We start from the raw sequence: 18,000 nt of genomic DNA on the forward strand, positions 1-18,000 counted from the left end.
GTGTTCACGAGCTCTGATTGAGTCGTTTCACAGACAATGTTCTTGAATTAGATGTTTGCACTGAGCGTGCGGCACGAGGCGCGGTACGAGGCGCGGTACGAGGCGCGGTACGAGGCGCGCACCGAGGGTCGGCCTGCGGCTGCGGTCGGAGTTTTCCTCGTGGCAATTAGTGCAGTAAACAGCTCCCGCGGCCGCAGCAGGAAAACTGTGTGTTGTTGTGCGGCGGCTAATTAGTGCGCCGCGCGCTGGCTGCGAGCCGTCCACTGTAACATTGGATTGAACAATAATGTTCTAAACGATATACATCTGTAAGTTATTGCAAAGACCGCGCCGAACCCTGGACCCTCGGAGCGTCATTCGGTCGCGGCGCCGCGGCAGCTCAGCGTCGCCTCTAAATTTGTACAATATATTTTTTGTGTTCGTCGAGTGACGACTTAAGTGTCTCCAAATGACTTGTTTGTATAGGCTGTTAGCGCGGGGCGCGGGCGGCGCGGGGGGCGGGGGACGCAAACAAGCGGCGCTCGTTCCTGCGCGCAGCACTAGCTGTCGCCGCCGACTCGGCCCGCTACAATTTACTGGCTGAACACAGCCACATACACACCTATAGTTATGCCTCACAATAAACATGTGGTGTACGCCGGTCGCGTCTCCTGCTCGTGCAGTCGAGCGCTCACAGCAACACCGCGGAGCATCTCAATTTTTGTTTTTCTCTTCTTAAGAGTCGGTATTGCCCGTTCAGCTCGGCGATGCGACCCTCGTCAGCGTCTCTGACCGTGTCTACATTGTACGATATGGCTCTGCTCACGCTCGGCGCTGGCTGCAGGCGGCGGCGCGTGCGGGTGCGGGCGCCGCACGTGGCGCGCCGCTCCGCCGCGTCTGCGGGCACCATTAGCGCAACAAGAGCAGACGTGCTGACGACTGACGCGTAAAAATCCGACCAGTTCAATGATAAGTTCATTTTGAGACGCCACATCTGCCATTGATAACAAAATACACCTAACGAGGTATGACCCGCCGAGTGGGAGGGTCGGCGGTGCGCGTCACCTCATCAGTCCAGCGCTGCTGACTGCACCCTCCGGCCGGCGCTCGTCGGCCGCACAACGTCGACGTCGGCACGTCAGCGGTGACATCGACATCAATCTGGTGGATGTTGGTCTGAATGTTCTGCTTAATCGTTCACTCTTGGGAGAGTAATGGTGGTTACGGCGATATGCAATGCGCCTCCAATTCTGGCTATTGGCTGCGTTGCGAGAACACTCCACCGTGGATGATTATGTAGCAGCCTGGAGTAAATCCGTCCATCGGGTTTGAGATCGGCCTCTGAATCTTTTGCCTTCTACTTGGCCCTATAGCAACGGCACAACGTCTTCGGACTTCAATTTCACAATCCCCAGTATTAGAAGCAGTAGAACCCAGATAGATGTAGGCTGGAACGACTTAACAATTCGCTATTTTGTCAATATCTGGTCTTTTTCGATTAGCGCGACCCACAATTATGATTTTGGTCTTATTTCTGTTAACGGCAAGTTCTAGACGGGTCTTCTATATTCTCTTCAGTTTGTGCAAAAAGGTCAGAATCAGACACTCGAGTTATGCAACAATATCATGAGGATTTAGGTTTTTCTGACAGTGCTTTTTTATGTGGTCCTGTTAGAAACGGCTTAAATTAAAACAACACCAGCTTACCACCACCTTCATACTGATCAGCAGGTGGAAAGTTCTCTTTAATACTAATTAATCACGCCCAAACACAAGGTAGCTACTGTAAACCGTTAAGGAATCCCCTTAAGTGTAGGTACTTCTATTAAATTTTTGAGGAGTTCCCTTGTTTGTGTTTTGGGTCCATCGTCAGATCGCTTCCAGATATTTGTAGTGCTTTAAAATACCTAATTAAAAAAGTTAACAAACATAGGTACTAGTTACTTCTATAATTAAAGTTTCCCTCAATTTCCACAAGATCCCATCATCAGATCCTAACATCATAACTATGGGATCACATGGAGAGTATACCATTTTTAACAAAAAAATAATTGTTCAAATCGGTCAGGCGTCTTCGAGTGATCGGTGTATCTACATACATAAAATAAAAACATGCTAATGAAATAGAGAACCTCCTCCTTTTTGAAGTCGTTAAAAAAGCAAAGCTAAATGTGAGGGATGATTCAGCTATTTGGTTGCAACAGTACAATTACAATTTGGAGAGTTAAAAGCACAGCTCGTTACCATAATGTCAAGATAACGAAGTTGAGTTCCCAAAGTAGTAGCGCGCGCGAGCTGCCGACACCACGCACTCGTCCGGATACGAGTGTGCCACATTCGGCACTTACACTCTACACTCTACGGCGCGTCTGCTGACTATAGAAAAAGAAGGACTACTCGTACAGCTTCAAATTCAGGCTTGAAGTTAGCTTTTTAGAAACATTCAATGAAAATAAAGAAACGTGGTCGGCGAGCGCGGGCGGTGGTGCGGGGCGCGGGGCGCGGGGCGGCGGATCGAGGTCGCGTACAGTTGTAATAAGTTTATGATATCCGGGTTCACGCGCGCGCATTGTTCGCGCGGCGCAGGGCGGCGGGCGGCGGGCAGGCGCCCTCTGAGCGCCCGCGCGGCGTGCCTCGCGCTGCGTCCTTCGGGCGCTGCGCGGTGCTCGTGAGCGCTGACGAGGCGCGACCCAGGAAGTGCGAGCGGCCGGCAGTGTTGTACAGTGCCGTGACCTACAGCTCGCCGCGCTCACTCATAACAGAATCAACTTTTCGAACGTAATCGATATGTCCACTAGCGCTCAGTGGGTCGAGCGCAGCTGTTCCCTGAGCGCTGTTTAGTGTTTCGCGGTCGGGAGCGCGCCCGCCGCATGTGTGTCGCGGCGCTAATGTATGCAAGCGGAGCGAGGCTCGGGCGCGGGGCGGGGGCGGGGGCGCTGATAAGGCGCTACTTCCGAACCGTTCCGAGCCATTAGCCGCGCTCCGGTCCCGCACCGTCACCGCCGGATGCCTCCTGCGCGTTCACAACGGCCGTACGTAGGTATTCGTGCGAGCTGCGCCGACTTCACCGTACTTGAACCATACTTACTAAATCTTCAAATATAAGTGTAACGAAGTATTGTCGTTTCTGCGGCCCGACTGAATTCGTTTATTTTGACAATTCGTTATACAATACCGACACCTACAGTTAGTCGCGCCGCGCGCAGTCGACGACTTGTTGTAAGTTATATGCTAATGACTCCGCTATCGTTACTTTTCAGTGAATACGTACGAAGTATTCTTTTTATATTTAGTTTTCACGTCGATCGTCGATCACGCTCCGACAATACATGTAATGGTACAGCCAGCCTCGCTCGTCGCCCCCACGTCTCTTCTGTGTCACGCTGTCTCGTCGTACCTTTGGCTGCTCGGAGCGTGTGTCGTGTCGGCCACATTGCCACTCAGCGACACAATTTGAAAATGATCTCTGTCCTGGCGATGAGTCCCAAGTATGTAAGGTACTTTACGATTCGCTCGAAGCAGTAGAGTCTTACTTACATCAGTCGGTCGTCAGTTCGGTGAGTGGAACGTGTCGGCGCATCTCCGCGGGATCCGAAGATGACGTTCTCAGTCGTAGCTGAGACAGTTCTCGTGGTGGATTCGAAGTCGACTATCTATCGATCGAATTCGTACTCCGTACCTACCTGCCTGAACCGTCACAAATCACAACACAACATCGAATAAGTCTTGTAATGTCTAGCTTTTTAAAATAAGTAACACGATGGTACCTACTTACCTATACGGAAACGGACAGAATATCATCTCCTCTCTCAGCAACTCTCTAAAAATTATATTAAATAACTTGAAAATAGTTTAAAAAACTAAAAACTTTTGACAGCCTCCGTGGCGCAGTGGTATGCGCGGTGGATTTACAAGACGGAGGTCCTGGGTTCGATCCCCGGCTGGGCAGATTGAGATTTTCTTAATTTGTCCAGGTCTGGCTGGTGGGAGGCTTCGGCTGTGGCTAGTTACCACCCTACCGGCAAAGACGTACCGCCAAGCGATTTAGCGTTCCGGTACGATGCTGTGTAGAAACCGAAAGGGGTGTGGATTTTTATCCTCCTCCTAACAAGTTAGCCCGCTTCCATCTTAGACTGCATCATCACTTACCATCAGGTGAGATTGTAGTCAAGAGCTAACTTGTAAAGAATAAAAAAAAAAAAAAAATTACAATTGGATTTAGGTCACGTTATAATTTATTTTGTATCCCATTCAGCAAACCCTTTCATTTAACACCTATATCATGGGGGTCCATTTCAAATAGCCAATCCCCCATCTTGGATGTCCGCTATTTAGATTTAAGTCACGTGAATATTTTTTCGTATACCAGCAAGCCCTTTCATTTGATACCCATACCGTGGGGGTGGATTTTTAACAGCCACTCCGCCATCTTGGGCCGCCATTTCTTAGCTATTAGTCATGTATTGACATCAGACGTAATTCAGAGCGGTTGCGAAATTTCATCTTAATCGAAGACCGGGAAGTGGATCAAATTAAGATTCCAAGATTTTCTTACATAGGTATCTACATTTACAAGTGAAGCCAGTGTAAGAAGCGAGCTGCACTCTGCAGCGTTTACATTTTTTCTGCCTATCGAAGTTGAGACTCGTATCTAAACGTGAATGTTCCTCAGGGGCGGAGGCGGCGGCGGAGGCGGAGGCGGAGGTGGAGGCGGCGGCGGCGGCGGCGGCGGCGTGTACGCGCGCTGCGGCTACGGCGGCGCCGGCTCGCCCTACTTCGGCGGCGTGGAGCTGCCGCCGGGCCAGCTGTGGGCGTGCGGCTCCAGCGCCGGCGGCTCGCCCAGCTACGCGCCGCTGGACGAGTTCGAGGCCGACGCGCCCGACGCGGCGCCCGGCGCGCTGCCGGCCTTCAGCGCGCGCTTCGGCGGGCCCTTCGCCGGCGCGCGCCCCGCGCTCTACGCGCCCGCGCTGCCCAACAACACCTATGCGCAAGCGGTGAGTGCCGGCGACCAGGCGCCGCCTACATTGTAGGTGTTGTTATGTGGATGGGAGTACTTACTTGTGTATGTAACCGGTATAACCTGTTAAAACAATAATACGTAAGTAAGTAGGTATCAGCCGACGTACGTTTTGACAAGTTTAAGATGCATGTAAATTAAATAAAAAGTAAATCAGGTATACGGTAGGTACGACGTAATCATTTGAATGATTCCACGGCAGGCCGCGGTACTTGGGCGCTGCCGAGCGGCGGTTTCACTTACAAATTCGTTTTAAATAATAGCATTCCTTCAAAGAGTATCGCGCGAACGTTCAGCGGGCGGCGACGCTCAAACTCGGGCGGCGACGCTCAAACTCGGGCGGCGACGCTCAAACTCGGGCGGCCACGCTCGCGACTAGAGAATGGGTCGACGCGCATGTGACGTCGGAAAGTAAATAATTCCAGAGTTAGGGAGATAAAACAAAGTCAAAATTCATTTACATATTTCAATGAGGATTTACAAGCACTTTCAAACCTTCAGCTGATATCAATGATAATTTTATACTATAGATCGGTTACGTTTCTACAAAATCACCGCAAAAAGTGATTCGAAGAATAGGCTACAAAATGGAGCGCACACATGCACAATTTGTCTTTAATTCCATTATTTTTTTTTTTGTAGGTATATGTAATTTTTACACTTCCTGAACACGCAACTCGACATTGTAGACGATATTTAGGTATTATTTGTTTAAATAACGTTCATTGTTGACCACAACTAACATTGAAATGTGGAAATTTCCTCTTATGAGCGCCTCATTCTTCATAGCCTAGTAACACATCTAACAGTATTTAATATCATTGGGTGATAACATAACATAATGCTGATAATTAAAGTCGAAAACATAAAATAAGAGTTACGAAAGTTCCAATAGCTCGGGACGCAATGATGGAATGTCTACTGAGACGACACGACATCTTGATCTGCATCAATTGTCGACAGGAGAGTCGTACAATAAATAGGTAATAATAATTGGTTTGTGTTAGGTACATGACGGAGGTAGAGGTACCTTATACATTTATGAGATAAGTACTGAGTTGAGAGGCAGCGTGATAGCCTAGTGGATATCACCTCTGCCTCCAATTCCGGGGGGCGTAGGTTCGAATCCGGTCTAGGGCATGCACCTTCAACTTTGAAGGAAAACATCGTGAGCACACCTGCATACCAGAGAATTTTCTTAATTCGCTTTTCTTAAGTTTCTTAATGATGACTGAGTTTTAACTTCTTTCAAGAAATTTTTTAATAAAAATTGTCAGCCCGAAGTTAAGATGTTGGTGGTGTTACACCCCGTGCCCCGCACAGTACCTGCCAGTCGTATTTCCCGCATCGGAGCAGCGCGGGGGTCTAGCGAGGCCTGCCGCGTGCCGGCCCGGTCAAATATGCTGACGCCAGTTACGGCCACGGTCGACAGTGCACGAGCAGGCACGGTGTCGGCGACAGTAGTTCACGGACTGACGATGCCTCTGTCTCTTTTCAGGACGTATGGAGCATAGAAGGCGGGAGAAGGACGCAGCTGCCCGCCTCCGCCAGCCTCTCTGCCTGTAAGATGAATACTCTATCATTGACGAACGAAGTGCTTACATTAGGAACGGAGAGTGAAGGTGCTTCTCCACATGTGCGATCAGTTCCGACCGCCGCGGTCGTCTGGTCGGCAGCTCGGCACGGCACAAACATTTGGATCAGTAGTCTGCTGGTCGTTCGAGCCATTGGCCACTGGCAGCAGTAGGCATCTACCAAATACCAGTCAAATACAAATCTTTACAAATGCATACAGCACAGCGATCGACCCATCCGCTGTTCGTTGACTCGGCGGCGCTGGTTTTCGAAAGTTGAATCTCTCAATCACGCAGTTCATCAGATAATTTTTTATTCATAAAAACGAATAACTGCTAGTAGCCCAAGCCTTTTTGAAATTCTACAGTGAGTACACTGTAGAATTTCAAAAAGGCTTGAGACTTGATAAGACATTTATTTAGTTTCGTTTGCGTTTAACAGGGATGGTTTAATAGGAAAAAACCCAAAGGGACAGCCGTAAAATCCAGAGAGTCAGTGTTGGTAATTTATAGTATGGGGACGCGGCCGCAGGTCACCGGGTCAGCTGCCTGTAAATAATATCTACTTCATTATGTCGCGCTGTTATATCTACAGTTACGTTACGTAACGCGAGCGCGGCGTCGGTGGGTGATGTGTAACGATGATGATGTGGGACGGTTGGGTTTTACAGGAATATAACCTACTTGTTAGGTACTATTTCTCTCACATGCCTTTTATTTTCAGTTGTAACAACTAGTTGTTACGCTTACGTAACTAACGAGTTACTTGTTTCTCGACTCACAAAACGCAGTGACCTAATACAAACTGTACGGGTCTTATATACTTAGGTAGGTACTACTGTAATGTATAAATTATGCACAAATGTCTTCCCAAAAATGAAAATCACCGTTAAGGGATGCATACGTACCTGATCGATCGAGATGTGTATGATATAGTACATGATCGCACTGATAGCAGCCATGCGACCAGGCGACCAGTCGAACGACGACCAGACGATCATGTGGAGAAGCACGTTAGACTGATTTAACTAATTGATTCAGAATCGTTCATTTTAAGTGGGCTTAATATAGTTTTAAAACTCAAGATTTCCACGAAACTGATCCTCACTGAGAATCATTTCTAGCGCGAAGTGTCACCACGAGAGTCGTCATCGATGACGTCACAATACGTAGTTGCGATCATCCTAATATTGTAAAGGCGAAAGTTTGTGTGTCTTCATGCTGCAACTACTGCATCGATTTAACTGAAATTTACTAAGAAGACAGATTATGAACACATATACTGCTTTTACTGACCAGGACTATGGTTCCCACGAGATTTGTGAAAAACAAAATTTCATGCAAATATTGTTATTATAGTTTGAAAATATTGCAATGTCAATGACAGTTGCGATTTGAATGACACAGCGACTGAGTCGTTTGGAAGCCAAGCTCGGTTGTCATTTGTTAATTTGTAATATTTCAGTGAATTCTACAAAATATGTGTAGTGTAGAGACACCTGATATTATAATGAGGTAAAGTTTGTGAATTGTGAAGTTGTAGGGGGTAAGCTCTGGATCTACTGAACCGTTTTTTAAAATTCGTCTACCAATAGAAAGCCACGTTATCTGTGAGTGACATAGACTACATATTTATCGAAATTAATCGAATAAGGGGAATTACGCTGGTGTAACCGCGGGGCGTCGGCTAGTGTCTATGTCTGTATTAGAATAAGATTTCAAGCTCAGCGCTGCGCCGACAGCCACAACTCCGAAGACTACGTCACTTCGGCGCACCCTGTGTGTGTTAGTGTACACTACAGCCTGCAGTGCGCCGATGCGACGTAGTGTCGGTGCGCGCCGCAGACTGGTCGCGTCTCACATGTGTCAGAAGTGTAACTTGCCGAATGCGATGCGATCGTAGTAGACAATAGCTTTGTACATCTTATGACGGTGGCGGGTAGAGTCGGCATCTCCCGAGGATGTTTCAGTTTTGGAGTGAAACGTGCGTAGAGGATTTTCTGTCGGATATGGGTGATATTGTCACCGTCACCGTAAATTCGTCGGCTTTTCGCGGATAATAGCAAACTAAATTGGTTACTATTTATAATGAATTTCAGAAAGTACCGTCTGCTTATATTTAATACAGTTTTGATTGTAGTAGTTAGGCGTGAGGACAGGCGCGTTCGTGTGAGATCCCTTTACCTACTTTGTTACGTGAAGCTATCGATTCGGTTTGTTTGCTTTCGTGTTGTCCACTACAGTAGGTATGTACCTATTGTACGTATCAACAACATACCTACTTAATTCTGTCTATTTAGGGTTCCGAGCGTACCTATACGTACATACAAATACGGAACATTTATTATACGAGTATACCTACACATGAAACGTTTTCGTTTTTATGTTATTTGCGAACGGGTTTATTTATACTTGTCTCTGTGAAATACTCACTAAGTATCGGTCTACCATGAATGACAGGCGTGATTATGGAAAACAAAAACAAAATACTTACAGAAAAAAGTAACAACAGAGCTTCGTGTGAAGCCCAATGAAAAAACTGAAACGAGAGACGCGCTGATGATGTTTATGAAGGACGAGCGATAGCGTGCGCGCGTGTGCGTGCGGCGCGCGTGTGTGCGGGGTCACGCGATAGCGCTGTCAAAACTACACAACTGTTACAAAAACACCATTACGGCATTTAACGGGTGTGCTGTATCCGAGCACCGCCGCCCGCTCGCCGCCGCCCGCTCGCCGCCGCCCGCGCAGCCGGAGCGCGGCTTCGGTCGCCGGGTCCATTACAATTTGAGATTTGACGATACCGATTACCGACGGACCGGACAGAAACGGAAATGTTGCTCATTGCCGCTCTCTTCCGTTTCAGTGAAAGGCTTAGTTAGACGGCAGTGCGCAGCACGTCCGCGGCAGCCGCCGGCGCCGCTCGCAGGCGAGACTCGAACCTTCGTCCGTCGGCACTCGGCGCGCGCCGCACTGCGCCGCGCTCATTATTAATAGCGAGAGCGGCGCGCGCTTCGAGTGCCTCTCTGACCCGTTTATGGCCTTTTTTGTGCAATTGAAGTGTGAACCTTTTAAAAGATTATGAATCGGTTCACTGTTTTATCTCGTTTTTTGTTCGCTCATCTCGGCTCATCCCGGCGCGGGCTCTGTATCGGTCGCGCTGCACCGTACGGAGGTCTGAGGTCCGGTGTGTTCAAAATGATCATCAAATGAGTCCCGCACGAGACGGTGTCTGTCGGCGGCGACGCTGCGGGCGAGCGGGCGGCGTGTGGACACAGACGACGTGCTCATCCAAATAAACTCGTTCCCTTTTAAGCGCATTAAAATCGCATTCCATATACGGCCGTGGATAAGGCACGTGCCGCGCAAACAGCGCACGTCCGGCGCTGCGCCCCCCGCCCGCCGCCGACCCTCGCCCCCCGCCGCCCGCCGCACAAAAAATACAATGTTGTCAAACACTGTCCTCGACCCGCGTCACACACATTTTTTGTCTCCAAAAGAAATGTAACTCGTAAATAATATTTTCACACAGCGCGCGCCGTAAATCTCTCGCACACATCGGCGCGCTGTGACAACTGACGACATCGCTAGACCCCAGACCTGAGTAGATATGACTCCTTCCAATCGCGTTTATGTACAGGGATTCAGGATAATAATTTATGTCATCTCACATGGAATTATAATTCGACTGCCGCGAAAGGATGGAGTCGTAACGTGAGTTCCGCTTCTAGCTCCAGCGACTGGACACGTTTAGCTGTAGCCTGCTGCCTGACGTAGAGCGGTGCGTCAACATTATGTATAATGGAGCTGCAGTATTCGGTGTGATTAGCGGGCCGCGGGCCGACGCAGCGCGCACGATTCGCGAGGCGGCGCGTCGCCCCGGAAGTCAATATTGAACGAGAGCGTGTTGTAGTTGCGCCGGCCGCGCTCGCCGCTGATGTGTCACGTCGCGCCCGCTGGCCGCGCGACGTTTATGTCGTTCTTTGTTCTGCACGTATGACCTTGACCCGCGCCTCGAGCTGCGAACGGTGCTGAGCGCGCCGAGTCGGCCTCACGGAGACGCTGCAGATATTGTTGCTTGTACTGCAGTCGGGTGAACCGGCGCGGCGGGTCATCGGCCGGCGCGCGCTGCGTCGACAATTCGCACGGTTACATAACGCGCGTCAGGTGCTCTGCGCTAATTGTGATTGTGTGCGTCAGTAACACAGAACATAGAATACGCTCCGCTAGAGAAGCGGCTAAGAAGCGTGGCCCGCGGAGCCTCATGTGGGTGGTCCACTCACTTGTTTGTACTTATTGTAAGAAAATGGACTTTCATAACGGTTACATAGAATAAAGTTTGTTAGTAGGTACCTACCTATTTACTTACTATAGCACTATTGCTATGCACTAAAGTAATAAAATGCTAACTAAAGTTTACTGCGTTTACGTGACTTGTATTAAAGTCCATTTTCTTTTATGATAATATTTCAAACAAAGAATCACCAGTCACAAATGGTATTTTTTGAAAAAAAAAATTGCTAATAACAGTCAATAAACAGTAATAAATACCAGTAGGTAGTTGTAAAGAATAAGTAACTTTCAGTTATGAATATAAAAAAATCGGTTTTTTTTCATACGCTGAAAATTACCTAATAAATCTACTCGTATTTCTTATTTTCAGTCATGATTACCAATTATGTACACGTTTGATTTTACACTGTGTGTGTGTGCGTATGTGTGTGTGGGTGTGTGTATGTGTGTGTACGTCTCCGAGTCTATGTACTTGGGTATTCTTAATTCCGTGATAAATAACAATCGCTGCAGACATTTGGAAAGTGATAGGATAAAACGGGAAGAGCACGCAATGCGCAGTGTGCAGTGCGCAGTGCGCAGTGTCGGGCACGCAGGACGGCGAGTGGCGAGAGCGCGGGGCCATGTGCCGTAACGTGACACCGCTCCGGCACTGCGTCACTTGCCGTTAATGACTTACAATAACTCGTTAGTGTAATGTGCGGTCGAGTTACGCCGCCAGCGCCGGCGGGAGGCGGCTCGCTCACTCGCTCCCACAGCTTCAGCGAATTCTGGACGAGCCATCACCGCGACACACTATAAATGCGACTGAGTTAAATAAATAGCACGCAGCGGTAACTGTGTAACGTTCCATCGGAGAAATTTTTTTCGTGTTCGGATAAGATGTACCTACCTATTGAAGATCGAACGACTGAGACACATTCGATCATCATATGAACATCTCATAGGCTTTATAAGAACGTCGCGCGATTGCGTCCCAATGTAAAAACGAACCGAATTGAGACACTTCGCGTTTCCCCTCTCATTTGTATTGTCACTCCGCGAGTTACCCTGACACATCCGTGAGCGGCCGTCGTGCGGCCGGCGTGCGGCCGGCGCGCGGCGCGCTCAGTCCCCTGTGTCGCAGTCGAGGCGGAGCTGTTCACGGAGGGCCGCGAGTGCGTGAACTGCGGCGCCATTCACACGCCGCTGTGGCGCCGCGACGGCACCGGCCACTACCTGTGCAACGCGTGCGGCCTGTACACCAAGATGAACGGCATGAACCGGCCGCTGAAGCAGCCGCGGCGGCTGGTACGTCAGCGCCACGCCGCGCCCGCGCCCGCAGACGTACGCACTCTCGCTCGCTTGTCGCGCCCGGCCCCGCCCCGAGATCCGCGCCCGGGCGAGCCCTTCTGACCCGCGTTGATTGTTGCAGTGGCCGCGGAGGGGGCCCCGCCGGGCGCGGATTTCTACAAGGGCTTCCTGTATAACGGCGTCGCCGCGCACGCTCTGTCCGCGCCCGCGCCCGCGCCCGCGCTCGCCCACGCCCACGCCCACGCCGCGCACGGCACCGCCGACTACGGCAAACAGAAGAAAGGGGTACGTGCCCCCGCGCCGGCGAGCGAGCGTGCGCGGGCGGGCGGCGCGAGGGTCGCGCGCCCCCGCGCCGCCCGCCCGCAGCGCAGCGCCGCCGTTTCCCTCCCCTCCCTCCATCACCGCACGCTCACCGCACGCTCACCCATCGCCCGTCCCCCCGCCGCGGCTACAGCGCGTTCTGTGCAGCAGCTGGGCGCCAAGCGGCCGGGCGTGCTGTGCAGCAACTGCCAGACGGGCACCACGTCGCTGTGGCGCCGCAACGCGCAGGGCGAGAACGTGTGCAACGCGTGCGGCCTGTACTACAAGCTGCACGGCATCAACCGCCCGCTCGCCATGAAGAAGGACTCCATACAGGTACGCCGCCCGCCCGCCCGCTGCTCGCTTGCTGGGTTTCAATAGTAAATACATCTGCGAGTATCAATTAGGTGATCGCGTTGATGGATAATAAATATTCAGGTAGAATACAATAGGAGATTTAGCCCAACTTATCCTAATAATATACAAATCATGCCCACGTGGAATGTTGGCTGCATTTCTGCTCTGGACAGTAACTAGACGCGGTGAAATAATTCAGAGATTTTTTTTGGCACTGCGACTCCATGGCCCAAGAGTCACAGCAAAAAGAAACAAATATAAAACGTAACTCTCGGTCAGAAAGCGTACTTGTATCATTTACCTCTCTCTCTTGATGCATACAGCGTTCAATGTACCAATGTACAATGTACAATGTCTGGCGGGCTGGCCACAACCCGCAGAACAGACTGGGAGCTTCTAATGGTACATCGGCCTCAGTAGCCACCACCAGGCTCGGGGCGACGCGACCGAGGGCGGCTGAAATGGGGCTCGCAAACATTGACTTCATCTAGTACGGTGTTGTCCCGCCTGGAGCAGTTCCCAGACTGTGGACAATGAACCTGTAGCCGACGAGCTGACTCCTCCTCGGGCTCCGCGCCCGCCGCGGGACAACTCTCGCTAGGACTGGGGAGCTGGCACCCCAGACTGACCAGCTTCTACCGAAACGACTGTGATATCGATATAATACTTTATTTACCTAACGTATCACTCTTTCCAGACGAGGAAGAGGAAACCCAAGAGCGCATCGAACCTGAAGAATAAAGTTAACAACATCAAAATAGAATGTGAGTATCCTTACATGTTTTAAACGTTGCGATGTAACTTTTATTATAATTTACTAGCTGACGCCGCGCGGTTTCACCCGCGTGGTTCCCGTTCCCGTAGAAATACGGGGATAATATATAGCTTATAGCCTTCCTCAATAAATGGGCTCTTCATCTATACAGAAATAATTTTTCAAATCGAACCAGTAGTTCCTAAGATCAGCGCGTTCAATCTATCAAACAACCAAACAAACAAACTCTTTAGTTTTATAATATTAGTATAGATTTTTGGTGTAAAGGATGTATTTTAGGGGTGTAGCGGTCCAGTAACCCGGTGGGGACCGCTGGATCGGGGATGTGTTGTCTCTGGCTGCTAATATTTACTTAAATTACTTTTTAATTTAGTTGTTACTTAAATACGTTTGAATTGTTGGATAGAGAATTAGATCTGTGTTTTGGGTTTCCGACGAAGTTGATGAAATAGTATAGTTACTGTTTTATCTAATAAACAATTGAAGTGGTGGGTTTGTCCGCGAGGTTTATGAGCGATGCGCGCTGACGGTCTCGTCTCTCGTTCGCAGTGGAGTCGGTGAAGGCGAACGCGTCGGCGGTGCACCGCTCGCCGCTCACGTTCGGCTACTACGTGCAGCCGCACCAGCCGCAGCCGCAGCCGCAGCCGCAGCCGCCGCCGCACGCCGTCAAGCTGGAGGAGCCGCCGCCGGCGCACGCGCAGCCGGCGCTCGGCCAGCCGTACTACGAGGAGTACCGGCGCGCCGAGCCCGCCGAGCGCCTCGAGCGCCCCACCGTCGTGTCGCTCGGCAGCTGAGGACGCGGCCAGCGCACTCGCAGAGCATTTGCAGATGATGTCGAGAGCTGTCGCCGGTCAGCTGCCACAATACTATAAGACTGTCCCCGACATGCCGCGTGTCGCATTCCTACGTAGTTGTAAAGCGCCGGCGGACCGCGCGCGTCCGCAGCGCGACTCCATGACTTCGAATACATTCCACGAATTTATAGCTGTAAGGCGTAGCGCGAGGTCACCACGTGAAGATCTCGAATTAAGTTTTATATAAATGCGCCCGCCCCCCGCCCGCGCCCCCGCCCGGGTCGTTTCACACAATCTAATCGCAATTAAGATGAAAGGAGACGAACTTTTACATAATATATCGATTTAAACAGTAGCTCAATAGTTGTTTAAGAATATGCTCTAATATGTTATTCACGAACCTAGGAGGGTCGCACGGACCACGGCGCGGTCTGCGAGTCCCGCACTCGTCACTCTGATGTCAGTGCCCGCGGTCTGTGTGACATCTGTGCGTAGACTGTGGCTCCTGACGAAGTACCTGACACACGTCACACGAGCGACTGTATGGTGACGTGGCAGCGCTCGAGTTTGCGCGTTTGTACGTTTCCTTGTAGTTAGTACCGTGTTCAGTGGCGTGCACTTCGTATATTATGCAAAAGTGCACTCGGTACTCTGAAGATACATAATGACCTGTGAGAAAAGTGTTCATTTGATACAATTTGTACGTGTAGTGCTTACCCTAGTTAAAAATCTTGTGCACACAACTGACCATGTTCATATAATCTCGAACTGACTGTCATTCGTTCCACCACACAAGGAGTCGTCGTAAACATAACGTCTGTTCAATGAAGCAGTCTGAAGCACCGACAGCGTCCAAAGATTTTCTACTAGGTACCTATGATACGTGCTTACAAAATTACCGTAAAAAATTATCCGAATTTTGCTATTCCACGGAGTGCACACATTCTGAACACACAACTCGACATTGTACACAATATTTGGGTGTTATTTGTGTATTATATAACTTTCATTGTTTACAATGCGACTAAACGAAATTAAGCCAAGGAGCCACTTTTGTCCGCTTCAGTTTGTAAATACGCGCGACATATCTAATACATAAAATCTTTGGCCGTCCCGCACCGACGCGAGCGAGCGCTGGATGCCAAACGAAGTAAATAAATAAGACCTCTACGTCTCCGAGCTGGAACCTAATTTTAATGAGCTCCCGTATTAGGGTTCATTTACACGAGCAGCAACTGCTACCGACGACTGCAGTCGACGACGTCTCTACGACAGTCGACTGCGGTCGCTGATGCCGTCGACTGCAGTCGTCCGCGGCCGTTGGCACGTGCTGCTCGTGTAAGTGAACCCTAAGACTTGTACAGTGCTGTGATACGCTGTACTATTCAGATTTAAAATGAAAAGTACGAGGACTGCACAAGTTATCGTCCGGAAAGACATGAGCGAACGAAGTTTCCGGCTCGGGGACGTAGGACGGAACTACAGAGTACACGATACGAGCACCTACACAGTAGACGGAACTCGATTGCTCCATTTACCTAAATGTATCAAACCCGTCACAGCAAGTCGCAGCGCTCGCGGCTGTGCACCGGCACGCCTGTTGAATGAAGTGCACTTGTGCACTCGAGCTCTCCGACTGTGTCGTGTATCGTGTCGCCGCCAGTGCACGTGCGCTCGTGCCGCGCTACACAAACAGTCGCTCGTGCAAACGTTTACACTCGAGGCTCGCCCCGCGCACATCCAAAGGCACATTTTTTGTAAAATATCGTTAATTCGTCGCTCACCTCAGTCACACGCGGCCGGCCGGAGCTAGGGTTGCCACCTTATTTTTATATAAAGAAAAAATACCTTGCTCAGAAATAAAGTACAATTAACTTAATTTTTTATTAATTTAATTATTTAAATTTTTTATCCCCGTTTTCCCACAGGAACCGGAACTTAACTAATTCATCGGAATTTTAACTAATTATTATTATTTTTCTCACAAAGTATAGAGTACAAATACCCGCAATGACGTACAATATTTAGCATATTGTGGGTGACAACCCTATGCGGGCGGGCGGGCGGGCGGGCGGCGGTCGCTCGCACAGATCTGATACCTCTCTATGTAATGTTAAGCCGAATAAGTTCAATTGTACAATGTCAACGAGCCAAAGTCAATGATGTAGGTAGGTGTGAGACACGCGCACGGCGCGCCGCGGCGCACCACACGCACTCTGACACTGGGATGAATCTCTGACGCTTCGAATATATTGTATAATAAGTATATGCCAAATATAATGTTATTGTAATGTTTATTGTCGTGCGGCGCGGCGTGGCGCGGCATGGCGCGAGCTGTAGCGAGGCGGAGAGAATATCATAATATTATATAGCGTTTAGTAACAATATCATGTAGGACATATTATTATTATTATTTACAGATGATTTATGAAGTGAATATTTTATAAAGAGACCCGCGTTGTTTCGCGGTCATAGTTGTTGTTGCTGCGGCTCGCTGCGGCTCGCTGCGGCTCGCTGCGGCCCGCTGCGGCGCGCCGCACGCTCCGCAGCGGTGACTATATGTTTATGTAAATATAATAGGTATAAGAGATGAAAGTACATTTTAATAAATTGACATAATATTAAATAGCTGGTTGTGTTTAATTTCAACAAGTGCATGTCCCGCTGGGTGACGTCATAAGTGTGTGTTTGTGTGTGTGTGTATGTTCAAACGGTGAAGGAAAACCTCGTGAGGAAACCTGTGTACCTGAGAATTTTCTTAATTTATTACGAGTACGAAGTCTGCCAATTCACATTTGGCCAGTCTGAAAGCGCGCTCAACAGTGAGCCGAGCATGGGTTGATAATGATGATGATGCTGATCAATTGTGTCGCGCTAAACGCTTTTTTAGGGTTCCGTAGTCCACAAGGAACCCTTATAGTTTCGCCATGTCCGTCTGTCCGCGGCTCAGCGCAGAGACGATTGCTAATAAAAAACTGTAAATTAGCAGGATTATGAACATTAAAAATGTGAATAAAATCTTGAAAAGGTAAAATAAAATCTAGGGTACCTTCTCTAAATTTAAACTGAAACGCGCGCGCAATGCGTGCAGCAGCGCGTCGCGCAGCCGCTTCGCAGTTTGGATCGTGCCGCGATGCAAGAACCAGCTCATGACTAAGGGCCCCGTATGGGTTCGAAACTAGTCGGGCATACTCCGACGTAATATCACGTGAGTTTTAGCCGTGTTTCATAATCAATTAATATGAATAACACTCACGATAGTTTAAATTCTAAAATACTTACTAATTCCGTTGTTAATTAAAAAGATAAAGCTGTCAATAAGATAACTCAGGAGAGTTTGGCAAAATAAATATTTTTGGGGTTCCTTCCCTACATGCAAAGTGAGGATGAACTTTTTCTCGTCTATCCCATTGTGTGGGTTATCGCTTTCGATATTTTTGTGAATGGGTATGATGACTAGGTTTGGATATTTTGATTTTTATGAGCCATTCGGGTAAATACTAACTAATTTTAATTAATATGTAAAAAAACAAAGATTGTCTGGATGTTAGCATAATAAATATAACATTATAAAATTTTAAAATTTACTAATAATCTTTTATAGTAATAAGATGAAATTTT

General features: G+C 49.1%; 1 protein-coding gene across 10 annotated transcripts in view; it reads left to right on the plus strand.

The window, feature by feature from the left end:
• The window catches only part of LOC112049845 (transcription factor BCFI), a 48,640-nt gene extending 31,633 nt beyond the window's left edge, over positions 1 to 17,007 (plus strand). For 2 of the 10 annotated variants that reach the window (XM_052891499.1, XM_052891497.1), the window contains exons 3-8: positions 4,652 to 4,973; positions 6,495 to 6,558; positions 11,987 to 12,186; positions 12,622 to 12,789; positions 13,508 to 13,574; positions 14,135 to 17,007. In XM_052891499.1, coding sequence (XP_052747459.1) covers positions 4,652 to 4,973; positions 6,495 to 6,558; positions 11,987 to 12,186; positions 12,622 to 12,789; positions 13,508 to 13,574; positions 14,135 to 14,379 — 1,066 coding nt within the window. In that variant the 3' untranslated portion in view covers positions 14,380 to 17,007. Of the gene's footprint in view, positions 1 to 4,651; positions 4,974 to 6,494; positions 6,559 to 11,986; positions 12,187 to 12,274; positions 12,439 to 12,621; positions 12,790 to 13,507; positions 13,575 to 14,134 lie in introns of all 10 variants that reach the window. The other 8 variants (XR_008252444.1, XR_008252443.1, XR_008252445.1 and 5 more) reach the window with 8 other exon arrangements.
• The last annotated feature ends 993 nt before the right edge of the window (positions 17,008 to 18,000 follow it).

This window comes from Bicyclus anynana, chromosome 4 (genome assembly GCF_947172395.1).
Source record: "Bicyclus anynana chromosome 4, ilBicAnyn1.1, whole genome shotgun sequence".
Lineage (NCBI taxonomy): Eukaryota > Metazoa > Arthropoda > Insecta > Lepidoptera > Nymphalidae > Bicyclus > Bicyclus anynana.